Source organism: Sus scrofa, chromosome 18 (assembly GCF_054392235.1).
Source record: "Sus scrofa isolate SSC_HxYL_T2T_F1_AM1 chromosome 18, Sscrofa_HxYL_maternal_Yorkshire_Landrace_v2.0, whole genome shotgun sequence".
Classification (NCBI taxonomy): Eukaryota; Metazoa; Chordata; class Mammalia; order Artiodactyla; family Suidae; genus Sus; species Sus scrofa.
Window position 1 is genome coordinate 57,347,402 of NC_139400.1, and position 21,483 is coordinate 57,368,884.

The window sequence follows — 21,483 nt, forward strand, 5'->3', positions numbered from 1 at the left end:
GCTGAGTCTGCGACCTACACCTCAGCTGGGGGCTACACTACATCCTTAACCCACTGGGTGAGGCCAGGAATCAAACCCGCATCCTTACGCAGCGTCCATAGAATCTAGAGTGACGTCATCACTCATTCCTAACATTGGTGAAATGTGTGCTCTTTTCTGATGATCAGTCTAGTTAGAGGTTTATCAACTTTGTCTTCTAAAAAAACAACAGCATGGGGGTTTATTCGTTTTCTCTGTTGCTTTTCTGTTTTCTATTTCTGCTGTAATCTTTATCATTTACTTGTTCGTATTTATTTTATTTTTTCTTGGCTCTTCTTTCTCTTATTCTTTAGAGTGAAAACCAGTATCACTGATTTGAGATTGTTCTTTTCAGGTATAGACATTTGGTGCTATAAATTTCCCTTTAGTATCACTTTAGATGAATCACACACATATTGCTGTTTTCACCCTCATTTGATATCCTAAACCCACTGAGAGAGACCAGGGATCAAACCCACACTTTCATGGATCCTAGTCAGGTTCATTGACCACTAAGCCAGGAAGGGAATTCCTGTTATTGATTTCTAATTTGTGATCAGAGGGTATAATTTATGATCTAAATCATCTTAAAGGTATTAAGAGTTGTTTTATGGCCTAGAATATAGTCAGTCTTAGTCAGTGTTCTACATGCACTTTAAAAAACATGTACATTCCCCCTTATCCACGGTTTCACTTTCTAAAGTTTCAATTACTCATGGTCAACCAGGGTTCAAACATATTAAAAGGAAAATTCCAAAAGTAAACCATTTTAAGTTTTAAATCATGCACTCTTCTGATGAAAAGTGCCTGCACTGCCCCACTCCACCTTGCCCAGGATTCCCAGTCATCGACACTGCAGGCTCCTAACATCCAAACATTGGCATCATCATGGCCTGATGATCCAGGATGACCAACAGAAGATGATCTTCCTTCTGACATATCTTGAGAAAGTCAGTAGTAGCCCACCACTACATCACAGTGCCTGTGCCTTTCACTTAACTTCATCTCATAGCCACTGTATCATCTCCAGAAGGGTGAGTACAGTACATTACTGTGAGAGAGACTACATTCACATAATGTTTATTGCAGTATGTTATGATTATTCCATTTTTAGTTGTTACTGTTAATTTCTTACTGTACCTAATTTATAAATTAAACTTTATAATAGGCAGTTAGGTATGTATGTATAGAAAAACAAAGTATTTACAGGGTTTGGCACCATCTAGAGTTTCACGCATCCACCAGGGATCCTGGAACATATCTACCATGGGTAAGGGGGAACTACTGTATTCTGCTGTTACTGTGTTGATTGTTCTATAAATGTCATTTAGGCCAAGTTGGTTAACAGTTGTTCAGGTCTTCTATATCCCTGCTGACTTTATGTATACATAACTCATCAGTCAATATAGTTATATACAATGCATAATTAACAAAACAACTCAAAAATCATTAGAGGAGTTCCCGTCATGGTGCAGTGGTTAACGAATCCGACTAGGAACTATGAGGTTGCAGGTTCGGTCCCTGGCCTTGCTCAGTGGGTTGACAATCCGGCGTTGCTGTGAGCTGTGGTGTAGGTTGCAGACGCGGCTCGGATCCTGCGTTGCTGTGGCTCTGGCGTAGGCCAGTGGCTACAGCTCTGATTCAACCCCTAGCCTGGGAACCTCCATATGCCGCGGGAGAGGCCCAAGAAATAGCAAAAAGAAAAAAAAAAAAAATCATTAGATACTGCTGGAAAACTACTATATAATTTTAAAATACACTTTTTTATTTTAAAACATAAATCAACATTACAAAGTTTGAAAAATAAAAAATTAAGGATTTTTAATGTAACTGTTTTGAATAAAATACTTACATATTTCTTCAAAACCATCAATAGCATCTTTAATTTTTTAAATAGCCTGAGAAAAGTTAAAGTGTTGTAGACAAAATATTTACTGTCCTTTAAGGCTTTGATTAATATGGAAATAATCTTATTTGTTAGAAGAGATAAAAATATATACAAAGTAATAAAGCATGAATTTTGACAAAAGTAATATATTTTCACTTTTTTAAATAAATTAAGGAAACATCCAAGAAGACATTTTTAAATGGTAAAAGAACTAAGTGATTTGAGGGAAAATAAACTGTATTATTACATTTAAATAATTAACACAAAACACATACTTGGATGATTTTTTTTTTTTTATTTCCCTAGTCTCTTCATGAAGGTCTTGTAGTTGATGACAATGGTGCTTTTCCTTTCTGCTTAGCAGCCTTTTCCATTTTTATCTGAAATTTTAAAATATTTCTTGATATAGTAATTTGTAAAACATCCTAAAGGAAAAAAAGGGGGGGGTGCACATACCTCATTTGGACTCATGTCTTATTTATCAGTCACTGTACAGTTATTTCGTGGTTAAGCTGAAAAATTCAGAAGCCAAAATCTGATGGTTGAAGAGACCTAACTGCATTTCTAAAATATGGCTTGTTCGGGTGTGCATGTTCCCAACTCGTCTCCCTCTTCTTTTTTCCATCTCTTTCTCTCTCAGAGCCAGAGCAGATTTCAGTAACACCTTAGAGACAGAGAATGGGCTAGAGGGAGGGGGAAGAGGCAGAGGGTCTCTCCCTCTCTCTCTCTCTCTAGCTCTCTCTCTCTCTCACACACACACACACACACACACAGCCCAGCACATGAGAGAGTCTTGAGGGGTGTTGGTTGAACAGAGAGCTAAAGACCCATGACTCACAGAATGAGCACAAAAGTGAGAACCCTGCAGAGAGGGGCCAGTCAGGAGCTCTGTCTCTATCTCAGAGTGTGTGTGTTGGTGTGTGTGACACATGGTCAAAGAATGACAGTGGGAACTCTGCCTCTTACTTTCTAATGTGACAGGAATAATACCAAGAAACCAGAAGGGATTTTGTAAAACCAACTGACCCAGTCTCGCCAAATTATAAATAATAACTTCCCAATAATAAAATTGAATGAATCCCACCTCTGTCTCTTCCCCATTTTTTTTTTTCTCTCTCCTTTTTAAGTTGGTCAGGAACCTCATTCAAAAATCACACAGTCAGGAGTTCCCACCATGGTGAAATGGGTTAAGAATCTGACTGCTGCAGGTCAGGTCGCTGAGGAGGTACAGGTTTGATCCCCAGCCTGGTACAGTGGGTCAAGGATCCAGCATTGCTGCAGTTGCCATAGGTTGCAGCTGTGGCTCAGGTTCAGTCCCTGGTCCGGGGACTTCCATATGGGTATAAACAAAATATATTTAAAAAATCATACACTCATACCACTTTTGCCCACTGCACCAGTCAACAGGTCATCTGAAGGACCTAGAGAACCCTCCATTCTAAGGCAAAGATTAAAGGCCTCGGGTCAGATAGAAGAGTACCTGAATCCTACCTCTACCATTTTTTAACCATTTGAGACAAGTTATTTAACTGACATTTCTGTCCTTTGAATAAAAGGTCACAGTAATAGGTACTATGGAATAGGGTTGTTCTAAAGGTGTAAATAAGAGCATACATATAAAGATCTAGGTACTCGATAAGCACTCAAAAAACGCTAGGCCCCTTACCCCGCTCATTAGGGCCAAGTGTTCAATTTGCAGTAGGATCAAAAAAGATCAAAGATACTAAACAAACGAAAGCAGTGTTTGCTGATTTCAAATAGTACTTAGCAAATACACCCACCAATATAGTGTCCAAAGAGCAAAGATACCTCCTCGTGCTCTTCCTTTTTTAAAAAAAATTTTCCCTGGAGTTCCCATTGTGGCTCAGTGATAACAAACCCAACCAGGATCCATGAGGACCATGGGTTTGATCCCCGGCCTCACTCAGTGGGTTAAGGATCCAGCGTGGCTGTGAGCTGTGGTGTAGGTCGCAGACATGGCTCAGATCCGGCATCGCTGTGGCTGTGGCATAGGCTGGCGGCTACTGCTCCAATTGGACCCCTAGCCTGGAAACTTCCAGGTGCCATGGGTGCAGCCCTAAAAAAGACAAAAACAAAAAACAAACAAACAAAAAGTCTACCCTTGATGATGCTGCAAAAATAGACTCTTCATTCCTCACTCTGACCATTTCATCTTCCTCATCTCACCGCCCCTTTCTCTGAGACCAGCGTTTTCTAAACGAAAGCTAACAAGGTAGCTACTAGTCACAAGTGGCTACTGAGCCCCTGAAATGTGGCTAGTGTGACTGAGGAAATCAGTTTTATTTTTTGATTAAATTTAGATTATATAGCTACATATTATGAATGGCTACAGCACAGACAGGATATTTTCATCACTGTATCTATTTTCTAGCTCTGCCTTAAATCATATCCAGAACTCTCCCCTTTTCCTTCAAAATTCTCAACTAGGAAGGACATAGTAATCTCTCTGTCCCCAGCGTCCTCTGCTCTTGGCTGGTGAATGTGTTTCATGGTTTCCTTTTTCTGCACCTTCAGTTACTCAACAAGTTCTTGTCTAAGAGTTGTAGACATTCTATTTTTTTTTTTTTTTGGTCTTTTTGCCTTATCTAGGGCTGCTCCCTCGGCACATGGAGATTCCCAGGCTAGGGGTCTAATTGGAGCTGTAGCCACTGGCCTACGCCAGAGCCACAGCAATGTGGGATCCGAGCTGCATCTGCAACCTCACTACAGCTCACGGCAACACCAGATCCTTAACCCACTGAGCAAGGCCAGGGATCGAACCCGCAACCTCATGGTTCCTAGTCGGATTCGTTGAGCACTTCACCACAACGGGAACTCCTAAGAGTTGTAGACAATACAACAAAAAGTGATGCGTGTCTTTGCTGTCACGGCACTTAATACCTAGTTGGAGAGATGATGAACGCCCACAAAGCAACTACACAACAACCCTAAGGAAAGCAAGGCGTCCTAAGGAAATCCTTTGGGGAATGTACCCCGTGGCTGGATACCATACCCCGTGCCTCATCAAGCCAGCATTCTATCACCTGGCAATAAATGAAAATACAACAAAACTATCAGATATGAACCCGGACATGAAACACATCAAATGTGTAAGTAGATGACATGTATAAAAGCAAATATTGATTCTGTCTGTGTTTATCTTTTCAATTTTCCATAAATATTTATAGAAAACTTAGGAACAAGGCACTGTACTTAGTTTTGGAAAAAATACAGAGAATAAAATACTACACTTATCCCCAATGAATTTATGGTGTGGTGGAGAACTGATGAAAATTATCATTACTGAAATCAGGGAACACGTCAATACTGCAGTTGCTGAGCTCTGAAATGTTTAAAATGCATTTATGTTTAGTGTTCCATCTCTTAAAAGCCACTGAGTAATTCTAGCTTGAATCTGGATATACCTAGAGGCTAATAAGGAGAATATTATACATTAAGAACTCAATATATATAATTTACAAATCAGCTAATGGCTAATGTTTACTACTGACAACTTTATGTGTTTAGTCAATCTTTATGACCTCCAGAAACTAACCAGTGTGCTATATATCATTTCCATTCTTCCTGTTTCTCTCTGAATTGTTCTAAATAAATTTAAGAAAGGACTTAATTATTCTTAATGATGATCCACAGTCAGAACACAATTTTGTTCTAACGTGTCTTTGTTACAAGTAAATGCTTACTGTAAACAGAGTTTCCTACAGACTTACCCTTTCCTGGTATCTTCTTTCAAAGAAAGCCATGTCGTCCTCTTCGGGTTTCCTTAAGGAAGGAACCTGGCTGCTTGTACCTCCTATTGAGGAAAAGATAATCTAAGTACAGGCGTCCTCATGTGGCTCAGTGGGTTAAGGATCTAGTGTCAAAACGGCAGCTTAAGCAGCAATGACATCAACCTTGAAAGCTGACCTAACTCACAGAGAGAACAACCTAGTTATCACCAGTGGGGAGAGGAAAACTGGAAGGAGCAAGATAGGGGCAGGGGTCTAAGAGATACAAGCTACAAGGATATACTGTAGAGCATAGAGAATATAGCTAATATTACATAATCACATTAAATAGATTATAATCTATCAAAATTCTGAATCACTATGTTGTGCACCTGAAACTAATACTGTAAATCAACTATACCTCAATTAAAAAAAATAAGTTCTCTGGAATGGATAAGCAGTGGGATCCTGCTGTATAACACTGGGAACTATGTCCAGTCACTTACAATGGAGTATGATAATGTGAGAAAAAAGAATGTATACATGTATGTGTAACTGGGTCATCTTGCTGTACAGTAAAAAAATTGACAGAACACTGTAAACCAGCTATAATGGGAAAAATAAAAATTATAAAACAATAATAAAACAAATTTTAAAAAGTTGACATAACTGTGTCCTTATCTTTTGGTTTTGATTTCTTTCTTTTTTTTTTTTTTCTTTTCTGTCTTTTGTCTTTTTAGAGCCTCACCCTCGGCATTTGGAGGTCCCAGGCTAGGGGTCTAATCAGAGCTGTAGCTGACGGCCTACGCCACAGCCAGGCCAGATCCGAGCTGCGTCTGCAACCTACACCACAGCTCATGGCAACGCTGGATCCTCAGCCCACTGAGCGAGGCTGGGGATCAAACCCGCAACCTCATGGTTCCTAGTCGGATTCGTTTCCGCTGTGCCACGACGGGAACTCCTGGTTTTGGTTTCTTACTTCTAGCTCCATTTTATAATTACTTAATCGTGGGCTGTTTTGTAGGCACCCTTAAGATCCCTCATGAAAAAAGTCAGAGCACATAAAAAGGTTGTATCAAAATACAAAGAAAAGAAGATCCTCATATTAAATTTTTAATATTAAATACCTCATAAATCATACGAATTCCTTCTTTGTTGTTTTTATTCTTGTTTTCAATAAAGGAAAGAGATTACTTAAAAGTGCTTAAAAGTGAATTCTATAATTCACTTATCGAATTTATAAATGATAAAACCTTGCTAACCTCTGACAGGTGTGTATTGTGTCTGTGAGAGCCTGAAGGGTCAAGGCACTTATCCCACTAGAGGGCTCTCTTACTCAAACATCAAAGCAACAACATGTACCAGAGTAAGGTTTTTTGGGTTTTTTTTTGTCTTTTGTTGTTGTTGTTGTTAGTGTTGTTGTTGTTGTTGCTATTTCTTGGGCCGCTCCCACGGCATATGGAGGTTCCCAGGCTAGGGGTTGAATCGGAGCTGTAGCCACCGGCCTACGCCAGAGCCACAGCAACTCGGGATCCGAGCCACGTCTGCAACCTACACCCCAGCTCACGGCAACGCCGGATCGTTAACCCACTGAGCAAGGGCAGGGACCGAACCCGCAACCTCATGGTTCCTAGTCGGATTCGTTAACTACTGCGCCACGACGGGAACTCCCAGAGTAAGGTTTTTATTAGAATCCTCGTAATTCTCAGATTTAGCAATTTTGCCCAATTAAAAATAAGTTTCTTACATTTTCTCAGTGCCTGGCTAATATAAAAGTAAAACGATCATCAAACTGCGATAATACTGGGAAGGAGAGACGGTAATCCGAAAAACAGATCAATCCATATTCTTATTTACTACAAACGAAAGTATTTCTCAGTTTAACCTCATTACCATCTGTGAGTGTTTCTGGAGGAGAGTTAGATGATGCTTGAAATGCTCTTAGAAATGGATGGTCCGTGGCTGTAACTGAAGCATCTAAAACTTCAACTGAAGGTGCACCTGCAAACAAAATATATGAAGAATGAAAATTAAATCTTTATTTGTTAGGATACAAAGAAGTTATTTCAAATGTGAAATAAATTAGAAGCCCAACATAATCATTTCTGAAAATGATTTCCAGAAAAATCCTTTCTGTAAAAAGAAAAACATTTTTTTTAGAACCACACCCATGGCATATAGAAGTTCTCAGGCTAGGGGTCAAATCGAAGCTACAGCTGCCGGCCTACACCACAGCCACAGCAACATGGGATCTGAGCCATGTCTGCGACCTACACCACAGCTCACGGCAATGCCAGATCCTTAACCCGCTGAGCAAGGCCAGGGATCAAACCTGCTTGCTCACAGATCCTAGCTGGGTTTGTTAACTGCTGAGCCACAAAGGGAACTCCAAAATTTTTATTTAGATTTTTACCTGCCATAGAAAGTAAAGGCAAATGGATAAAAGTATTTCTGCATTCTCAGAGACCTTTTCACAGAAAAAAAAATATTATGCATGACTGTAATTCTATGACAACAAAGAATACAAAACCTTAATATAATTATAAGACATTATCAAAGGCAAGACATTCAGAATAAAAAATCTATAGTTGAAGAGGGCAGAATAAGTAGATTTTTCCTCTCTTCCTCACTGGGAAACCATTTAAAAACAACACATGAAAAAGTGAAGAAAACTTCAATGAAATGAGGAAACGTCTGCAACCCTAAACCACAAGCTACAAAGACCAACTGCTACATGCACTGACTTTTGGCCCAAAAGGAAGAACGCTGCAGAGAAAATGAATAAGTGCTGTCCTTCTTCACCAAGCACCCCCGCCCCACACGCCCACCCCCATCCACGGGTGGAGGGAAGGAAGCAGACTTTTAGTCCTATCTGGTTTCTAGTCCTTTCCTATAAGGTAGACAGTGTGGGACAACCGATCAGTCCTTCAGATTCCTGGCCTCCTCCTTCCCCAGCGCCCCCCTCTTGTGGGAAGAGCTGAGAAAGGGGCTCAGGTCCAGGCAGGGCCTGGTGCTCTCCTCTGGCTGCTGCCTGCATGCTGATCTCAAGCGCTCAGGGCAGCCGTAAGTTGTAACTCCGTCTCTCCGTTTGGTAGGGCCTCCTGGAGGCCTCACACCCTTTCACTTGAAGTACAGACCCCTCAGATGCCTGAACCCCCCAGAGCTCAGGGGACCCACCTCTCGCTCTGCTCTGGAAGCACCTTTGCCCCTTGCTATGACAGATGCCATGGCAGGTCTGCTGCCTCACTGCCCAGCTGCCTTCCTAGCACCTCCTACAAGCTGTGAGTTCCACCAAATTCCAGCAAGAGGCACCTCGGTCCAGGCCAGTCCAGGCCGCCACATGGCTAAGAGAGCAGACAGCAGACGTCCCTCTGCCCCTGGCTCCCCTACATCTAAACTCAAGACAAAAACATCTCGTTTCCTCTCCTCATTCTCACCTGTCTTCACCCCCACCTTCCCTCAGGGGCCAGAAGGGGGAGGATTTTTCCTCTTTATGTTATAAAGATACTTAGAGCATCAGACATCACAAAAAGGCAACGAAGCCAGCTACTGACACTTACTGAGCACTGTTCTCAAAGAATCAGCCGTTTTGACTAGTCAAGAGTAAAAGGCCACAAATCTTGGGAAGGAAGAGGCAAAAATATGATGACAGTTGACCCTTGAACAACGCGGGGGTTAAGCGTGTGGATCCTTCTCGCGGTCCAGCTCCGCACTTACCTTTGCAATCAGCCCTCCCTCTGCACGGCGCCACGGCTACAGACTTAACCAACTGCAGGCCACGCAGCGTTTCCTACTGAAAAAAGCTGCATATGATTGAACCCCCACAGTTCAAACCCCTGTTGTTCAAGGGTCAACTGTACGTGCAAAATCAACTAAAGATTTACATTTAGGGAGTTCCCATTGTGGCACAGCAGAAATGAATCTGACTAGTACCCATGAAGATGCAGGTTTGATCCTTGGCCTTGCTCAGTGGGTCAGGAATCCGGCATTGCCATGAGCTGTAGTGTAGGTCGAAGACGTGGCTTGGATCCCACGTTGCTGTGGCTGTGGTGCAGACCTGTGACTGCAGCTCTGATCCCACTCTTAACCTGGGAACTCCATATGCCATGGGTGGGGCCCTATAAAGCAAAAATAAATAAATAAATAAATAAATAAATGAAGAGACTCAATTTGGGGGGGTTTTTGGTTTGTGTTTTAGGGCAACACCCATGGCATACGGAGGTTGCCAGCCTAGGGGTCCAGTTGGAGCTACAGAGATGAAGGTTTGAGGATCCGGCGTTGCCATGAGCTGTGGTGTAGGTCACAGACATGGCTCGAAGCCTGTGTTGCTGTGGCTGTGGTGTAGGCCAGCAGCTGTAGCTCCAATTCGACCCCTAGCCTCGGATCCTCCATGTGCCGTGGGTACAGCCCTAAAAAGCAGAAAAATAAATAAATAAAATGAAATGAAAATGAAAATAAAATGAGAGAATGGTATTTGAAAAAAATACATGAAGAATTCGGAGTTCCGGTCATGGCTCAGTGGTTAATGAATCTGACTAGGAACCATGAGATTGCGGGTTCGATCCCTGGCCTTGCTCAGTGGGTTAAGGATCCGGCGTTGCTGTGAGCTGTGGTGTAGGTCACAGAGGAGGCTCGGATCCCGCGTGGCTGTGGCTCTGGCGGAGGCTGGCGGCTGTAGCTCCGATTAGACCCCTAGCCTGGGAACCTCCATGTGCCGAGGGATTGGCCCTAGAAAAGGCAAAAAGACAAAAAAAAAAAAAAAAAAAAAAAAAAAACTACATGAAGAATTTAAAGTGCGCAACAAACATACGGCTTCACTATCGGTAACATACATAAAAGCAGTATGACAAGCTCACACTTCCTCCATCATCACGTACCAATTCCGCTGTCATCCAGCCGCAGGTGGCCTTCCGCCAGCGAGCTGAAGCCAGTTAGTCCTCCCATTGCTGCATAAGGAACGTCCCGTCCCACTGGTTTCCCCTGAGCCAGTCTTTCCTGCTTCGTTTCCACTACTGTGTCATGGGCATGTGCGGGCTGACCACAGGCACACGTGAAGCAACTGTGAAATCCCGAACACTTAGAGCCTGAATCAAGATGTAAAAGGAGTTAAATGGTTTTAAATACAGATACCGATCTGTATGCCCTCAGAAGCACTCAGCTTGCCTCAAATCACCTGAATCTGGATCCTTCACATGCTATGCTCTGACCCCTGTACCTCTTAACCTCTAGGCCCTGGAACTCCCTCTCAGCCACTGATCTTACTTCTTAAAGATGCTAAAGTGGTGAGGGGGTATGTAGCAGAAGAAATATTTAGAAAAACCTGGGAGTTCCCACTGTGGCACAGCAGAAATGAATCTGACTAGTATCCATGAGGATGCAGGTTTGATCCCTGGTCTTGACCAGTGGGCCGGGGATCCCATGTGGCGGTGGTGGAGGCCAGCAGCGGTAGCTCTGATTCGACCCCTAGCCTGGGAACTTCCATATGCCACACATGCAGCCCTAAAAGCAAAAAAAAAAAAAAAAAAATCCTTCATAAGAGTTCCCATTGTGGCTCAGCAGTAACAAAGCTGACTAGTAACCATGAGGACACAGGCTCTGTCCCTGGCTTCCCTCAGTAGGTTAAAAGATCCGTGAACTGTGGTGTAGGCCAGCAGCTACAGTTCCAATTCGACCCTTAGCCTGGGAACTTCCATATGCCACACATGCAGCCCTAAAAAGTGGAAAACAAACAAACAAATGCTATGTAACATATTTCATCGTGTCAACTCAAGATACTACAAAAACAACTGGAAAAACTATCCCCAGAAGAAAAATTCTGAACTGGTAGCCTACGTATTTCAAAGAGTTTTTAAAAGGATGACCCAGAGAAAGGACGTATGTGATGGTGGCTGGGATCTGGGTCCCGATACTGAGGTGCTAGCGCATATCAAGTGTTAAAATTACCGCGTTGCAGTTTGCATTTTGCTTCCCCATCCCCCTATATTTTAGGCAACAACATAATAATCTGCCAGCAAATAATACAATTTTTAGACTTAAAAAATCATTTTCTGTAAACAGAATTCAGTTGGCAAAACTTCGCCGGTCCAAAAATCTGAACTGGATCATGTCTGGTGATTCTCTAAAATCTATTACTATTACTTAACTTATTTGAATTAAATGAGATTAGAGATGAAGGTCGATGACTGCAAGGCATATAAATATTCCACAAAAATAAAATCTCAGAGTAGCCATCCATCAGACTTTGTCATAGTTGTTTAATTGAGCCCCAGCGGAATACGGCTGGCACACAGTAAACGGTCAATAAAGAACAGCATTCTGTGGGTATGTGTGTCATCGGGTAACTCACAGGCATTGCAGACTAAGCCTGGCGCCGCACTGTGCTGATCGGCAAGGTGCTTGCACCGGCAACGAATGGGCTGTGCCCCACTGAGGGGCACGTAGAGGTAAGCCCGGCACAGGCAGCCTGGCACTCGGCACGGCAGACTGATGGGGCGCCGCTGAGGAATCACTTCAAAGTCAGTTTTATGTTGCTTATACCTACGAAAAGTAAGAAAAGAAATGAAAGCCCAGTGCAGGGATTACCAGAAAGTACAACTGCTATTCTGCTAAATGCAAAATGATTCTTTTTAACTATTTAAGAAGAATGTTCACAGCAATATACAAAGAAATTGCATGTCACTCTCTTACAATACGTCACTGCCACAGAGTCTTTAACACGGAAGCACAATCCAAGAGTATGAACAAAATTCTTTATAAAAATTATTTTTATCAAAGTACATTACTTAAATTTCTCTTCCCAGATTTGCTATTTAAAATTGAAATAAGTTCAGGAGTTCCCATTGTGGCTCAGCAGGTTAAGGACCTGATATTGTCTCTGTGAGTGTACAGGTTCGATCCTTGACCTTGCTCAGCAGGTGAAGGATCTGAAGTTGTCACAGATGCGGCTTGGATCCAGTGTTGCCATGGTTGTGGTGTAGGCTGCAGCTAGAGCTCTGATTAGCCCCCTAGTCCAAGAACTTCCATATGGCACAGATGCAACAGTAAAAAAAAAAAAATTAAATAGTTCAATAAACATATTATATTTTAATATAATTTAATTTTTAACTTTCTTTTTCTTTATACAGCTGCACCTGTGGCATATGGAAGTTCCCAGGCTAGGGGACAGATCGGAGCTGCAGCTAGAGGCCTATGCCACAGCCATGGCAACACCAGATCCGAGCCACATCTGTAACCTACAGGGCAACTTGCAGCAATGCCGAAACCTTAACCGACCAAGTGAGGCCAGGGATCAAAACTGAATTCTCACAAGACAACCTCAGGTCCTTAACATGCTGAGCCACAATAGGTTTTTATTTTTAACTTCAAAAAAAAAAAATCAACACATTTCAAAGCCTAAGCTCTGTTAAAATGCTGTACATAATTTTCTCTAGCCACTGGTTTCCTTCTCATAAAGTGATACTCTGTAAAATAATATTAAATGTATTATTCTGCTAAGTAATAGAAGTTAAAATAACAAGATACCATTTTTCACATAGCAAAGACAGCCAAAGTTTTTTTAACTATATGTATTTCACAACGCTGTCAAGAGGGTTACGAAAGAACCAATTTCATTCCGTAGTGTTCCCTGAAACATAAAAGATCCATCCTTGAACCCAGATGGTTCATTTTTGAAAAATACACCCTCAGAAAAATCATACTATGTACAGAAAGAGCTTCGTACATGAAGAGAGTATTACAACAGTACTTTACAACAGGGATAGACACACCACATACCAATAATAAGGGAATGGATAAGTCTATTGCTAGAAGAGAGTTCTCAAACGTTTTAGCAGTGAAAGCTTTTCTTCAAATAAAATCTTTTACAGAACCATAATATGTCTAACAGATAAAAGCAGAACTGGTTAAAGCAAGGGGCAGAGCTATCACTGGAGTCTGGCCTTCCTCTAACCTCTCCTTTCACCTGCTACCCCTGAGTCTCCGTCGCAGCTGCAGGGAAAACACGATGAACACCTCTGGACCAGGTGGACTCTCCGGCAGGTTTCAAAAACCTCGTTTCCAGTTACCGTGAAACAATGGGGAAACCCCTCCAGGCGTCTGCCATGAAAAACTGGATCAATACTTGTACACGCACCTAAATGAACCCTGTCAAGAAAAATTACATGAACATCGTAAAATACATTAACAGCAGCTGGCTTTAGGTGGCGAGGCTTCTTTCTACATTTCTACACACTCCTCATTTTCCTGAACAGCCAATGGTTCCTTTTTACAATAGGGAAATTTCAGTTTAGACTGAGCTCTCGCTGGGTGGCCGGTGCTAAAGAACCTTCCCCTCCAAGTGGGGATGGGTCAACTTTGCAGGCTAATTCCGTGCTGGACACTTATACGCAGACATGAGACTGGCACTAAATGTGTCTAAGAACAAATGATGAAACTAAGACAAACTGGCCAAAGTCCTCTTTAATTCCCAAAGACAGCAACACAACGCTCACCCTCCATCCCTCCGCAGGGTTTTGCGGTGAGGCTGCTAAGTAAGTTTCTAGCCAGTCTCTACACAACATCACGCATCCTAGCAACTGCCCCATCACCTCTGGCAAACTGCAAGTTGGTAAACAGCAACCACACAAAGTCTCTCACAAAAGAGCCCCAGAAACTGTAGGAATGGGGCGGTTCTCCCCTGGTTCCTTTAGGACAGAGGGTTAAAGTTGCTACCTAAAACCACATAATAGGTCCGGTGATTTTTTTTCATGAAGCAGCTTTGGCCTTTTAGGCTTTACAACTCTGAGCTGTGACAGTCGTCAGACGTAGGGAACATGACGCACACAGCCGAATGCAAGCCTCAGATTCAGGTAACACGCGTCAGTGGCTGCCTCTCATGGACTTGCCCTCCTCTTCCTCTTCCTCCTCCTCCTCTCCTCTGAAATGGACCACGTGTAGCAAAAAGCTGTGTGCTTGTATTTTTGTTTAAAGAGAGGTTTAAAATATATATACACACACATACATACGCACACCGACACACACACTGCTGACCCTTGAATGAGACAGGTTCAAGCGTGTGCATCCACAGACTTCGTTTGTCTTCAGCAAATGCGCAGCAGGTCCTCAGCATCTGTGGGTTCCGCAGCTGCACATGAAACCAAGCTCCTACTGCAGTCCCACTAAGTTTACGATCCAAGGTTACGCGAGTCCACAGATGGGGACCCCTTGGATGGGAGAACTGGGCTGCGGGACCTCAGCCTCCCCAGGTTTTGGGATCCGCCGTGGGTCCTGAAACCAATCCCCCTTGTGCTCGTGTGTATGTGCGTAAAAAAAAGAGAAAGATATTCGCACAACGTGTTTCTTAAAGTATAAAGGGAGATTAGCAAATGCGAGGAGAAATTCTTCTATTTGTAGACTGATAATCAGTTCAGTGTGAGTCAACTCCTTTTTTTTTTGGCCATGCCAAAAAAATGTGGAAGCTCCTGAGCCAGGGATCAAAGCCAAGTGACGACAGTGACAAAGCTGGATCCTTAACCCACTGCACCACGCAGGAACTCCTCAAGCAACTCCTAAATCAGTTCTTCTACTACGCTGTCCGAGGGAGGAGAGGCAGACTCTGCTCCCCAGCCTAACTGAAAAGACCCCTGACAAAGCCACGGGGGCACCAATATCTTTCTTACCAATGGCAAGAGAAAAGATGCTTAAGGTGGAGTTCCCATTGTGGCTCAGTGGGTTACGAAGCCAACCAGTATCCATGAGGTTGCATGTTCAAACAATGGCCTCGTTCAGTGGGTCGAGGATCCGGCGTTGCCAAAAGCTGCGGCTTAGGTCACAGATGAGGCTCAGATCCAGCGCTGCCGTGGCTGTGGTATAGGCTGGGAGCTGCAGCTCTGATTTGACCCCTAGCCTGGGAACTTCCATTTGCTGCCGGTGAAGCCCTAAAAAGCAAAAATAAAAAAGATGCTTGAGTGATGGACTCCATAAATGAGTTCTAATAAGACATGACAGAGATGTTTAAAGTATAACAAAACAAACAGGAGTTCCCATCGTGGCTCAGTGGTTAACGAATCCGACTGGGAACCATGAGGTTGCAGGTTTGATCCCTGCCCTTGCTCAGTGGGTTAACGATCCGGCATTGCCGTGAGCTGTGGTGTAGGTTGCAGACGCGGCTCGGATCCTGCGTTGCTGTGGCTCTGGCGTAGGCCGGTGGCTACAGCTCCAACTGGACCCCTAGCCTGGGAATCTCCATATGCCGCGGGAGCGGCCCAAGAAATAGCAAAAAGACAAAAAACAAAACAAAACAAAACAAAACAAACAAACAAACACCTTAGATACTTTACGGCCTATTATATAAAGGCCTGCTTTCAAAAGTATCAAATTATCACAAATAATGCTGCTTATAAAGGAAGAAATGCTCTCTACAGTTTTATATTTTCTAGTCACCAGAAAACTTAGCACTAAAATCTCTCACCTATGTGTACAAAAACACAGTGTCTCTGGACCCACAAGTTTACAGTCCACTCCAGTTGGCGATCGCCAGCTCACGAACAATCTGTTCAGTAAACGTATGGGTATGACTTTTCTTTTGTATTCTTCATATTCTTCAGGAGTAAATTGTTTCCCGCCATCATCCTCGCCGACAATTCTGTAACAAAAAAACACCTCTTGGGTATTTATTTTCTAGGTTACAAATGCTAAACTTTATATTCATATAGTCAAAGGAAAGGCTGCTTCGCTTTGTTTTTCACTTTAGGCTCATATTAACCACAAACTTACACACAATGATAATAAAGCTTTTGCTTCTTGTATATAATTAAGAGTATTATAAGGCGTTCCCGTTGTGGCACAGTGGAAACGAATCCGACTAGGAACGATGAGGTTGCAGGTTCAATCGCTGGCCTTGCTCAGCAGGTTAAGGATCCATTGTTGCCATGAGCTGTGATGTAGGTCGCAGACACGGCTCAGATCTGGCGTTGCTGTGGCTGTGGTGTAGGCTAGTGGCTACAGCTCCAACTCAGCCCCTAGCCTGGGAACCTCCATATGCCAAGGGTGCAGCCCTAAAAAGAAAAAAAGGAAAAAAAAAAAAGAATATTATAAATAAGAAAGTCAATGAATACATAACATCTGATTTACTGATCCAGGTTTACCATTGGAGAATTACTATACATTCATCTCAATTTCTCCTTTGATTCTGAAGCAAAGATGCTCATATTTCTCATTAAAAGCTGAAGCCTAAACTGCTAAAAATTCTAACATTTTCCTCCTTTAAAAGCAGTTCCTCCTCCCACTAAAAAAAAAAAAAGCACAAAATACATCAACACAGGAGAAAACATGACTAATGTCCACACCTGACACCAAACCTTGGCCAGGAGTCTAAGGTCGGACCCACAGACACCCTTGGATCTGCACCAGCTCAAACCCAACATGTGCACTGAGTAATCATGTGCGTCATCAATTAATTCCAGAAGTAAGACCTCAAAATTTCATAGGAAAAATTAAGCCATCACTATTTCTTAATTTCTTACCTCCCTGGAGGAAAAGGAAATATAATTACAATCATTTGTTCAAAACTGAACAAATTTCTCCTTGAAGATACTCTCTTTAAAAGTCATGAAAAGCCAAAGCAATCCTAAGAAAGAAAAATGGAGCTGGAGTAATCAGGTTCCCTGGCTTCAGACTATACTACAAAGCTACAAACATCAAAACAGTGTGATACTGGCCCCCAAAAGGTAGAAATATAGATCAGTGGGTCAGGATAGAAAGCCCAGAAATAGGAGTTCCCATTGTGGCACAGTGGAAATGAATCCAACCATGGGCTTTCAGGTTCAATCTCTGGCCTTGCTCAGTGGGTTAATGATCCAGTGTTGCCATGAGCTGTGGTGTAGGTTGAAGACTCGGCTCAGACCTGGCATTGCTGTGGCTGTGGCTGTGGCTGTGGCTGTGGTGTAGGCCGGCAGCAACAGCTCAAATTGGACCCCTGGCCTGGGAACCTCCATAGGGCATGGGTGCAGCCCTAAAAAAGGACAAAAGACAAAAAAAAAAAAAAAAAAAAGCCCAGAAATAATCTACACACCTATGGTCAACTAACCTACAACAAAGGAGGCAAGAATAAACAATGGAGAAAAGACAGTCGCTTCAATAATTCCTGCTGGGAAAACTGGACAGCTATATGTAAAAGAATGGAATTAGAACCCTCCCTAATTAAAAAAAAAAAAAAAAAAAAAAAAACTCAACATGGATTAAAGACCTAGGTATAAGACTGGGTACTATAAAACTCTTAGAGGAAAACACAGGCTGAACATTCTCTGACATAAACCACAGCAATATCCTCTCAGATCCACCTTCTAGAGTGATGACAATAAAAACAAAAAGAGGAGTTCCTGTTGTGGTGCAGCAGAAACAAATCTGACTAGGAACCCTGAGGTTTCAGGTTCAATCCCTGGCCTTGCTCAGTGGGTTAAGGATCCAGCGTTGCCCTGAGCTGTGGTGCAGGTCGTAGACGAGGCTTGGATCTGGCTTGGCTGTGGCTGTGGTATAGGCTGGTGGCTGTAGCTCCAATTCGACCCCTAGCCTGGGAGCCTCCATATGCTGTGGGTGCAGCCCTAAAAGGCAAAGAAAAAAAAAGAAAAAGAAAACAGTATGGAAATTCCTCAAAAAACTAAAATAGAATTATCATATGATCCAGAAATCCCACTCCAGAGAAAACCATGACTCGAAAAGATACATATACCCAGTGTTCACTGTGGCACTACATACAATAGCCAACACATGGAAGCAACCTCATCATCCATGGACAGAGGAGTGGAGCAAGATGTGTACATATACACAATGGAATATTACTCAGCCATTTAAAAGAATGAAATAATGGCATCTACAGCAACATGGATGGACCTAGAAATTATCTTGCTAAGTGAAGTTAGTCAGGCAGTGAGACACAAACAGCATATGATATCCCTTATATGCGGAATCTAAAAAAAGGATACAATGAATTTATGCGCAGAACAGAAACAGCCTCACAGACTGAAAAATTTAAGATTACCAAGGGAACAGGTTTGAGGGGGAAGGAAGGACCGGGGTTTTGGGATAGAAATGTTCTAAAATTAGGCTGTGATGATGGTTGTACCACTATAAATATAATAAAATTCATTGAATTTTTAAAAAATTAAATTAGGTTAAAAAAATAAAAGTCATGAAAAGTGTTGGTTAACATGTCTAAAGTAGGCCTGGTGATGCTCGCTGCTGATGGGTGATGCATATACCTCTGGTCTATGATTGTGACACTTTCTTTGAGCAACAAGGCTCTACCCTTTTTTTTTTTTTTTTTTTTAATCTTTTTAGGGCTGCACCTGCAGCATATGGAGGTTCCCAGGCTAGGGGTCTAATTGGAGCTGTAGTGGCATGCCAATGCCAGGGCCACAGCAACGTGGGATCCGAGCCACATCTGTGACCTATACCACAGCTCACTGCAACGCTGGATCCTTAACCCACTGAGTGGGGCCAGGGATCAAACCTGAAACCTCATAGTTCCTAGTCGGATGAAACCTCATAGTTCCTAGTCGGATTCATTTCCCCTGTGCCACCAGGTGAACTCCGAGGGCTCTAACTTTTACAGAGAATTATTTCAGGCAGTTTATGTTTGAAAATAATTTTTCCCCAGGCCCTAATATTTTCTAGGCCAGGCAAAAGATTACAACTGGAAGCCCACATTCCACACACCTAAACATCTAAATACCTAAGTTATCAGTCAACACCAGGGCCCAGCAACTTGCTTCCTGGGAAAAGCCCTGGAGACTTGGGGCTAAAGGAGCAGACCCTGCCCTAGGTGAGGACACAGGGCCTCACCTGAACCTGGAATGAGGCCTAACCCATCAAGCTTCTCGGGCTCACTTTTCTGGCTCAGAATTATCAGACACTTCTAGGCATTAACCAAAAGTACGCCACCTACACAGTTAGAGGGACCTGCAGTCAGTTAAGAACCGGTTGGTCCAAGTGATTTGGGGCGACCCTCTGTAACAAGAGCAAAGCCTCTGGCTCGCGTTTCAGGCCACCCCTGTTTCCCATCTGGGGCTGTGCTCATCACACCCCCCATTTATACACACACACACACACACACACACACACACACACACGTCCCCTCCCCGCGCCTCAACTCCGCATCGTCCTGCCCGTCCCTCTCCAGTATTTTCCACTCCACAAATGCCCCCACTGTCGAAAAAACTTCCTTGGGAGACCAAAAAAAGAATCCCTCGCCAGGTGCCTCAGCCTTTGTCAGGGCCCGAGGCAGTGAATCGCTCCCTAAAGCCCTTAGGGGGTTGCTGCGCTTTCAGTTTCCAAAGAACCGGTTCTCCAGAACCGCCCAAACTGCACCAGTCAGTTGGTGCCTTTCTTCTTAAAACCAGCACTTCGGGGCGGGAGCACGTCCGGAAGTTCACGGCTATTACTGAGCCGGCAAACCTGAGGTCTGCTTCTACAGGCCCAGAGTACTCGACGTGTGAGCTACATTGGCCATTTCGGAAAAAAAACAATTGGACCTTTGCATAAATCTAGAGCTAACAATCCTTCCTGAAAAGGGGTCAGAGCAGGGGTCTTAAATTTACTCGGAAGAGATTTATCGGACTGGAACCGTGTGTCATTACACTATTACAGAAAGAGGAGGGCACCTGCAATCAGGGCAAGCCTCCCCCACCAGCCCGGGAACAGATTCCGGGACCCCGAGCGGCGGGCGCCAGGCCCCTGCCCGCGCCATCAGCGCTTCGGCCGCCACGGGGACCGGGCCGGCCCCGGGCCTCCTGGCCCCGCGGAGCCGCCGCCTCACCTCCGGTACTCCAGGTACTCGTCCACCGCCGCCGCGCCGCCGGGAGGCAACGTCAGCCGCTCCATGGCGGGCGGGGAACCCGCAGGCGCCCGCGCTGCCGCCCCCACCGGTCCTGCGCACGTGAGCCGAACCCTGAGGCGCCGGTACCGGCCCCGCCCCGGCCGCGCCCCCTCCCGCCCGCCTCCCGATTGGCCGCGCAGGAACCAAGCAGGGCGCGCGCCTGCACCTGGCCGCCCGTGCCCGGGGCCAGAAGCCGGGTCTCCAGGCTCGGCGTGCTGACGCGCCGCGGGCTCCTTCCTTCGCTCGGCACACCTCGCCCCTGCCGCCCCTCCTGCTCCCCAGGGTAGCCGGTCTCCTTCTAAAATAACCAGTGACGGCGGAGTGCAATGCCTTGCGTATGATGGGCGCCCGGAACATGGCTCATTTCTTTGTGCGGCGCTTTTCAGTGGTTCTAGGAAGGTTCTGGATAGTTTGAGGCCCGCCTCTCCGTAATCGGCAGCTGTATTTTCAAAATTGGCGTTTAAAAAACTGCAGTGCGAAATAGATAGTCCCGGAGTTCCCGTGTGGCTCAGCGGTAACGAACCTGACTAGTATCCATGAGGATGCCAGGTTCCATCCCTGGCCTCGCTTGGTGGGTGAAGAATCTGGCATTGTCTTGGGCTGTGATGTGGGTCCATACATGGCTTGGATTCCGCGTTGCTGTGGCTGTGGTGTAGGCCGGCAGCTGCAACTCTGATTCGACCCCTAGCCTGGGAACCTTTATATGCCGCGGGAACGGCCCAAGAAATGGCAGAAAAGACAAAAAAGAAAAAAAAAATGGAGTTGTAGTTGTTGTTTTGTCACGCTAAAGAAGCGTTGGAGTAGACGGTTGCTGGCTTTGGATCAGGTCGTTTTCCCCCCTAGCTGCAAGAACTCCCGAGATTAGATCTAAATTCAAAGAAGAAAGAAAAGGGGCAACCAACATCAGCTAATCGTTTTATCAAGTAAGATGAATTTTCCGGAGTTCCCGTTGTGGCGCAGTGGTTAACGAATCCGACTAGGAACCATGAGGTTGCGGG

At 44.1% G+C, this 21,483-nt stretch overlaps 1 protein-coding gene across 6 annotated transcripts; it reads right to left on the reverse strand.

Annotated features, from left to right (window-relative positions):
• Window positions 1-1,762: 1,762 nt before the first annotated feature.
• Window positions 1,763-20,557, reverse strand: FAM221A (family with sequence similarity 221 member A). Of its 6 annotated transcripts, none has more exons than XR_014834165.1 (8): window positions 20,426-20,557; window positions 16,082-16,255; window positions 13,595-13,776; window positions 11,981-12,171; window positions 10,512-10,718; window positions 7,528-7,635; window positions 5,638-5,720; window positions 1,763-2,286 (listed from the first exon to the last, which is right to left on the reverse strand). XR_014834165.1 is itself a non-coding variant. In XM_085005735.1 (8 exons), exons 1-7 carry the CDS (start codon window positions 20,488-20,490, stop codon window positions 2,392-2,394), a joined length of 855 nt encoding a protein of 284 aa, XP_084861861.1. In that variant the 5' UTR covers window positions 20,491-20,557; the 3' UTR covers window positions 2,182-2,286; window positions 2,363-2,391. The 6 variants fall into 6 exon arrangements, 3 of the variants coding, with proteins under 3 accessions (XP_020934392.2, XP_084861861.1, XP_020934391.2); XM_085005735.1 differs by lacking the exon at window positions 13,595-13,776 and adding an exon at window positions 2,363-2,418 and having other exon boundaries at window positions 2,182-2,286; XM_021078732.2 differs by lacking the exon at window positions 13,595-13,776 and adding an exon at window positions 2,363-2,570 and having other exon boundaries at window positions 2,182-2,286.
• Window positions 20,558-21,483: the final 926 nt, after the last annotated feature.

What these genes read in the sequence shown, in the direction of transcription:
- FAM221A (XM_021078732.2), bottom strand. Translation starts at nt 20,490, where the DNA reads ATGGAGCGGCTGACGTTGCCTCCCGGCGGCGCGGCGGCGGTGGACGAG. An exon ending in GAGTACCTGGAGTACCGGAG is followed by an intron (nt 16,256 to 20,425) that starts GTGAGGCGGCGG and finishes TTTTTGTTACAG; the next exon opens with AATTGTCGGCGAGGATGATG. An exon ending in TCCAGAAACACTCACAGATG is followed by an intron (nt 5,721 to 7,527) that starts GTAATGAGGTTA and finishes TTTCCTCAATAG; the next exon opens with GAGGTACAAGCAGCCAGGTT.